An 8,062-nucleotide genomic window follows, 5' to 3' on the forward strand; every position below is an offset into this window, starting at 1 on the left:
AAATTAGAATCTTTATTGATAAAACATCAATCAATTTGTAACGCCCAAAAAAATGGTCTTGACCGGTTTAATAGGCTATGTTACTGATCATTACCCCAATTTAGCTAACTGAGGAATCGGCGCCCCTCTCTAGTTGCTGCGGATTTTAACATAACTAACATCAAATTCTCCCACAAAACATAAAGCAATTAGTAAAATTCATTTGCAATTAAACCATATAATCTTATCACCTACAAAAAAAAAAAAAAAGACCCTTGTAACCTTATCAATCCTTTGGGAGGCAGAAACAGTCAGTATGAGTGATATCCTTGCATGTATGAGCTCTCAACATCTGAATTCTGACTTTCCAAATCAGGATCTGCAATCCCCGCCCTTCCATCCTTCCTCAGTTTTCTCCACTTTATTTTCCGCAGCCAATGCTCAACCAACATCACACCTAGACCAATAAAAATCAAACCCAGGGAGCCGCTGCTAACGGCTAGTAGCGTCACAAACAACCAATCACTCCCCTGACTGTGTGGCACGACCACCCATGTGGCTGCAACATAAGCCGTCGCCATGAACGCCACAGACACCCACATCACCTTGTGAGCAACCATCAACAGCCTCATCTGTGCCTTTCTGCGAAAAGGGATGATGCTGACAAGAACCACAACTATGGAGAGAGAGGTGAACAATGCAATGTTGTTGCTTATTGCAAACACCTTGAAAGCCGTTGATCTCCCTGCCGGTGACTTCCCTTTCATTTTTCCTTCCTGATCCACACCACCCGGAGGACTAATTCCGGCAGAAAAAGTAACCGTTGCAATCAAAATGGCGACTAGTGTTATGGTGTTCCTAGCATTCTGTAATGCTTCCATGTGTATCTCCTGCTTCTTATTCCGATGTCTACTGTAAACCTCACATTTATTTTCCTGGCGTCGCTGCGACGGCGTTCGAGAGTTGCTTCCCTTGCTGAATCCCGGCGAGCCTTTTTCATTCATAATATTGGAGATATTCAGTTCATCGCCGATGCAAGCCGGCCATGAAGAATTCTTAGATATGATTGGCGGTTGAATATCATTGCTTCTTCTACCACCGGCTTTAACGAACTGGGCTTCAAGATGCCTTGTCTCTGCACTGTTCTTTGTCTGGTCGAGGATGTCGAGTGCAGTGAGTCCTTTACATGTTCGAACATTAATCTCCACTTTTGTTTTGTTGACCAAGTACTCTGCTATCTGCAGCAAATTTCAAATTTTTAAAGCAAAAGCTTTGAGTTTGAATTTACTCTATTTTAATTAAATATTTTACGTGATGGACCTCTGTTGTTTATTAGTAATGAATAATTTGAGTTTATATGTGAAGACAAGTGTTAAAATATTAATTATATAGAAATGCTATGTGCTCTCATAGACTAGTGTTCTCTTAGTCTTAGGTGAATATTATTTTCTAAAATTAAGTGTGAGAAATAATTAATAATAGCCACTACTTTTTTTTTCTTTTTAGAAAATAATATTCACCTAGGATTAAGAGGGAGACTAAAAGACCACCTAACATTTCTTTGAATTAGAGTTTGAGAAAAATGGAAATGTAAAAATATTAATTAAATAATTAAATTGGTAATTCTTATTTGTTCAAGTGATAGAGGAGAATCAACCGTTAAGTTGTCAAATACAAATTAATGGCGTTGGAATATCTTAAGAGAGAAGATTAGGACGAGAATGGTAAAAATCGGGGCATCAGATTTGAGGATTATTTTTAGAATCATATATTTTTGCTCTATTTACAAGTATTTTGCTTTGTGTCCAAGTTTAGGGTTATTTTTGTATTTTACCATTTTCTTTTTCTTCCAGTATTTTGCTTGGAAAGAACTCAAGACTTAGCCTATACAAAGGAGTATTTTTTTTCAAGTATGTTATTTATTTTGGGTTACTCTTCTCTAATCGTTATTTTCCCTTTTCCTAAGTTTTTTTTTTACGGTCTTCAATTCTTAATTTTTACTACTGTCATATGTTATCAGAACAGAACAATCATAGTTCTGTTTGGCGTAGTTAATCTTTTGAAATACTTAGCGACTTAACACCCAATAATAATAAAAAATTTCTAAAAAGAAATTCGTTTTCACAACAAATGTACAGGTACAGTTGCAAACTAAACCCATTTCTAACCTGATGACGCCCACCAGAAACAGCAAGATGCAAAATCGTGTTACCATATTGATCTTGACGATGAATAAGATTTGAGCCGTTGTAGGCATTCAACAAGAACACTAGAGCCTGGTATTGCCCATATCTCACAGCCAGATGAAAGATTGTCTCCCCTTCATTAGTAGCATAGTGGAAAGACTCAGGAGCCATCAGCACAAACTCCTCAAGGACTGAAACTTTGCCTTTCATTGATGCCATGTGCAATGGTGTGTAGCCATTGTTGTTGTATTGCAGAGCAAGGCTTGTGTCACGCCTCACAAGCATCCTGGCTATATCCCTGTGTCCATGGATACAAGCATGGTGCAATGGCGAGTTTCCGTTCTCGTCAATCGTTTGAAGAAAGTCGGGACGCATATTTACTAATTCTCTGACAACATCTGCACCAGAAAATCCAGAATTAGAGATCGATAGAAAACTGTACAAAAGTCAGATAAGAATCCACAAAAATTTGGCAAAATAGTGACATGTGATAGGTGATATTTTAAGCCCAAAAAACATCTCTATTTAAGTAGGGACATTCGAATAGTGACATTTTGCAAATGTCCTTAAACCTAGTGACTGAAATAAAAATTAGAGACGTTTGAATAGTAAAAATGTCGTTACAAGATGACATTTTTGCTCTCACGTCACCTTTGGGAAGGGGACGTGTGAATAGTGCACGTCACCTTCTAGAAGGTGACATTTCACTGTTCACAAGTCCCCCTCCCAAAGGGAACGTGGCAATAGTGTGCAAGGTGACGTTTTACTATTCACACATCCCCTTCCCAAAGGGGATGTGTGAATAGTAAAACGTCCCCTTTTAGAAGGGAACATTTTACTGTTCAAACGACGCCTCCTTCTAAGAGACGTTGTTTTACTATTAAAGTGACGCTTGACAATGTCATTTTGTTAAAACGGTCTTATGCTAGGCATCACTAAAACCTGGGTTTTTTGCAGTGAATTCAGGCCGGTAATGTGTGAGAGATTCGATATGGAACCTACATGTTTAAATAAATTTTGAGTTGTGCCTTTACTTATTTGGGCAAGTGGGTCTTGTATGAGATCTCTCACATTACGTGTCCAAATTATTAACAATTCAGACAGATAATTGCTGTGGATCTCAATCTACAAAAGGAAATTATTCACTAAATATTGTTCATAAATTACCTCAAGCCAAGACTTAAATATATAGTAGTGTTGTATTCTCATAAAATAAATGAGGATAACTTCTATAAGGCACCAGCTCCTTTGTGCCGCACAAATTAGAAATGGGGAGCTAGGATTATCACACCAACTCAAATAAGATGGAAAACACCGGATTAAATCCATAAAAACCCTCATTTTTTCCCTCTACCTCCCCTCTCTCTCTCTCTCTCCAGCGGCGACGTGATCTCCCAGTCTCCCTCCCTCCCTCTCTCTCTCTCTCTCTCTTTCTCTCCCTCTCCACTCTCCAGCGACGACGTGCATCCCAACCCATAGATTGCCGGAGACGACGCCGGAGTACAGCTCAAAGTTTGCAGGAGAAGACGCAAGAGCCCAACCCCAACCCAGACCTCTCCGGTGCACCCTCTCTGTCTCTCTCTCTGACCGGAAGCAGAGGAAAAAAATTCTCTGCTACCTAGTGCTCTCTTTTCCCTCTTTGTTGTCCAATTCTATTGCTTGTTTTACCATGCCCGCTTCAGTTTTATCATGAACGGGAATTCAGAGAAATTTGTCCAATTCTTGTAATAATCCACTTAGGTTAATAGAGAAATTTCAATAAGATGGAGGTGAGCACAATACAATCATGTCACCAGGCTAACAGACGGGCTGTGATCCACAACTCACCAAACACATCAATTCATGCGCTTTTAAAACGAGCCAGATTATCAAAAATATTTGAGTAAAAGAACACCCGAAGATTTGCCGAATATCTGGGTTGAGGAGCATCTGAAAGTTGCTGCCGCATATTTCTTTTTGTTAACAAGAAGATCATTCATCAAGTGTACAAATGGAAACAACCTCATTCTATCTAATCCATTGCATAGTTTATGGTAATGTTACTTTTTTTTAGCCAGTAGGCTTCTAAATTTCTAATGTAAGAAAAAACCAGACATTTAAGCAATTAATGTAAGAAAACAAGATTTTTTTTCTTCGCCGATTAGAAGGAGAACTGGAGCACCGGAGAGAGAGAGGAGCACCGGATAGAGGAACCGGCATCTCAGCTTCGCCGGAGAGAGAAACCAGCATCTCAACTGTCGCTGGAGAGAGAGAACTGGAGCACCGGAGAGAAAGAGAGAGAGATGGAACACCGGAGAGGTCTGGTCTCCGGCGTCGGGCTGGGCTCTGGCGCCTTCTCCGGCAAACTCTAGGCTGGACTCCGTTGTCTTCGACGGCAAGCTGTGGGCCGGGCTCCGGCAAGATCTCTGCTGCCGCCGGAGAGAGGAGGAGAGGGAGAGGGAAAAAATCAGGCTTTTGTGGATTTAATTGGGTGTTTTCCATCTTATTTGAGTTGGTGTAATAATCCTAGCTGTCCATTTCTAATTAGTGGGCACAAAGGAGCTGGTTTAGACCAATTTCTTATAGAAGTTATCCTCAAAATAAATAAAGATACAAATATATTTTCATATAATAATACTATTCTTCAAACTCATTTTATATTGGCTTATGTGAAATAAATTTTAAATAGTTTTTTTTTTTTAAATGTCTAATATAAGAAGTCAATTAGCCAATATTCTTACCTTAGCCAAAAATCATATATTGGTGATATTCATTTCTTATTAATCTCATAAGTACATGCATATACATATCAAGTATGTTAGGAAAGAAAAGTGCCTACCCACATGCCCTCTGGATGCAGCCACATGAATACAAGTTCGATCGAATGCATGAGTTTCCTCTAAACCAAGCAACACTCCAGGGTGGTTTAAGAGGAGATTCACCACGTCAAAATTCCCATGGCTGCAAGCCATGAAAAGGGGACTCTTGTTTTTGGAGTTGAGCTTACCAGCAGCCCTGGGATCGGCCTCTAAAAGCACCTTCAACACCTCGGCACTCCCTTGGCGGCAAGCGTCGTATATCGGTGTCTCGAGCATCTTGTTCTCGGCTGCAGCCATGTCCGGGCACAGCTTAACGATTTCCGACGCCATGTCAACATGCCCAAGCCTTGAAGCAAGGTGTAGTGCTGTGTCCATGGAGTCGGCCGTTTTCTGTTCAAGAATTCCTTCATTTGCTTGAAATAAACTGATCATTGTGGTGATGTCATTTGCCCTAATTGCCTCCAGAAGCCTAGCATCCATTTCCTAGAGGGTCTAGGCTTCTACTATCTGCTAGAGAGAACAAGTAATATTAAAGAAGTTATGTTGGATCAACCTCTTTAGTGTCAGTTTAGTGTCTTGGAGGAATGTGTCTATTAACTTCCTATCATCTTCAAGGAAGACATCCTTTTAGGGTCAATGAGTCAATGCGAGTTTAGAGTACGGGTGCGTTTGGGAGTGCGTTTTTAAAAAAATAATCTGCGATTTTAAACCAAATCGCAATTTTAGGCTGTTTGGGATTGCGATTTTAAAAACGCAAATTTTAAAATAGCAAAAAAATCTGTGATTTTTATAAGGTGATTAAAGGGTGCTTATTTGAAAAAGTGCGAATTTAAAACAAAATCACGATTTCTATTAAAAAGATATTTTGCACAATAGTTACCTTTTTTAGAACGAGAATGAAAAAAATACCAAGAATACCCACCTAAAATATATTAAAACCCTTCTTTTCTCTTTTTTTTTTTTTTCTTCATCCTCTCTGTCTTGTTCATCTTTATTGGTAATTTGGTCATGAAACCGCAATTATATGCTAATGTTATCCAAACACTCATTTGATAAAAAAAACTATTTTTTAGTATGTTTTACCAAATGCCTGTGCGATTTTAAAAAGTAGCGATTTTAAAAACGTAATTTTTAAAAACGCAATTTTTAAAATCGCACTTATTGAAATAGCACTCCCAAATGGGCCCTTACGTTAGAGCCACCTAGAATCCTTAATGATTTTTGGTAAGGACTTGTTTGTTTGGGCCTAAAATAGTTTTTGATTTCTTTCTATTTTTGAAGGTTTGTTGTAGCGTAAAATATGGGTCAATCTGAAAATACTTTCGATTGATTAGGAAAATGACCTACGAGGCATGAAATGATTTATGCAGACAATTGTGGCAGAGTCCTTGTGAGGCCTACCTGCCCTAACAAGTGGGTCTCAAAAGGGTCTTCTTACAATTGCTTGCCCAAAGTATAAGCAATGTAGGCAAACAATTGCATTAGATCTCAATCTCACTCCCGAATGCCTTTTATTCCCACACTCTCATCCTTCACAACTCCTCTTTAACTGATTCATTTTTTTCTTTTCTTCACAGCTTGTCAGATTATATATAATAAAATAATAATATTAGAAATTACATTTTTATCTCACAATACTGACATTACAGTCCTAATCTTTATATTTTTCTTGTTTTTTATATTAATAATCTAATGTTATGAATAAAAGTTAATTTACAGGTTAATTAATATGATTGACTGAAAATATAAAAAGTATTTGTGAATTTTTCGAACAACCGAAACCCCAAAAAATGTTTTTAGATGGAATTATTTTCTTGAAAAATTATTTCAACTACAAGTATTTTTTAAATATTTTACACCAAAATAAAAGTGTATGGTTATTTTTTTTCCCCACTTTTTTATTCTTTTGTCGCACCTGGTTGCAATGACTTCGTTGTTAGAAACTAAGAAAGATTTTGTTTCTGTTTCTGGATATGGAATGATTGTCTTGTTGATCACACTTATTCCATTCGATGTTTTCAAAATATGGAATCATGGATCGTTTACTAGACCGGACTTAAATCCATTATGCAGATGCGAATGTAATTAGCAAAAATTATCATTTGCATATGTGGATGCAATTCATATGGCGATTTTATAATTGCAATCGCATATCCTTTATATATATATATATATATATTAGGTATAGATTATGTTACTATGTTTTAAGTTTTTTTCTTCATAGTTCACTCGTGCAAAAATCATGTGAAATCAATATATTTTTAAAACATTAGGACTTAAAAAAAAAATTAAAACAAGTCCAAAACATTTAAAAGCAATCAAAATTATTTGTAAAGTCGTTTAAAATAGGCTCTAATAGAGACCTAAAGAAGACACAAGAGACTAAAATGGGCCCAAAATACTCATTATCTAATATGTGAATAACCGCAATAACTGCGCAGATGCAATTAGTAAAAACATGAAGCGAATGCGAAATGCAAATTTCTACAAATGTTATTCACATTTTAAAGATCCGGCTGCAGATATTGCAAATAATTGCATCCCTATTCATATGTACACCTCTACATCAAGGTATGTAGATGTTTAAATGATCATTTATTCTAAAAAGTCTTGAATCCAAACTCTAATTTTATTAATTTATTATATTTTAATTAAATATAGTAAGTGTTGAATATAAATTATTAAAGAGAGTTTTTTTTTGGTAACAATTATTAAAGAGAGTTTAAATCTACTCTCGAAGGGAAGTTTGACTAGAGAAAACTTTTTTATTTTATTTTTTGGATGAATAAAACTAGAGAAAACTTAAATTGCACGCTTTCTAAAAACACTGTTTTAGTCTTCCATGGATCTGACTTAAACCTAGAAGTCATTGTCTAATTGTCTGTTGCTTGAACTTGATTTTTGACTAGTCAACGTCAATGCTGTTTTGTTTTTTTTTTTTCTTTCTTTTTCTTTTAATTAAAAAGGTAGCAAATTGCAACTAGAGCGATTTTATTAAGACGTGATCATAGTAGCATATGTTCGCTAGAAACTAATAATATGATAGGTCTAAATGGTGAGAACCGTATGAGCTCCCTCAAGCCTAATTGAATGGTATTA

At 36.7% G+C, this 8,062-nt stretch overlaps 1 protein-coding gene across 1 annotated transcript; it reads right to left on the reverse strand.

The window, feature by feature from the left end:
- Positions 1 to 290: 290 nt before the first annotated feature.
- Positions 291 to 5,443, reverse strand: LOC132174041 (ankyrin repeat-containing protein At5g02620-like). Its single transcript, XM_059585754.1, has 3 exons — positions 4,984 to 5,443; positions 2,148 to 2,563; positions 291 to 1,217 (listed from the first exon to the last, which is right to left on the reverse strand). The coding sequence occupies exons 1-3, from the start codon at positions 5,441 to 5,443 to the stop codon at positions 291 to 293; spliced, it is 1,803 nt and encodes a 600-aa protein (XP_059441737.1).
- Positions 5,444 to 8,062: the final 2,619 nt, after the last annotated feature.

This window comes from Corylus avellana, chromosome ca3, assembly GCF_901000735.1.
Source record: "Corylus avellana chromosome ca3, CavTom2PMs-1.0".
NCBI lineage: Eukaryota > Viridiplantae > Streptophyta > Magnoliopsida > Fagales > Betulaceae > Corylus > Corylus avellana.

Bases quoted from the DNA above. Each gene is read 5' to 3' on its own strand.
- LOC132174041 (XM_059585754.1), bottom strand. From the start codon at position 5,443: ATGGATGCTAGGCTTCTGGAGGCAATTAGGGCAAATGACATCACCACA. The intron at 2,564-4,983 runs GTAGGCACTTTT...TTTCTGGTGCAG, and splicing joins TGCATCCAGAGGGCATGTGG to ATGTTGTCAGAGAATTAGTA. The intron at 1,218-2,147 runs GTTAGAAATGGG...AATTTGCTGCAG, and splicing joins TTTCTGGTGGGCGTCATCAG to ATAGCAGAGTACTTGGTCAA.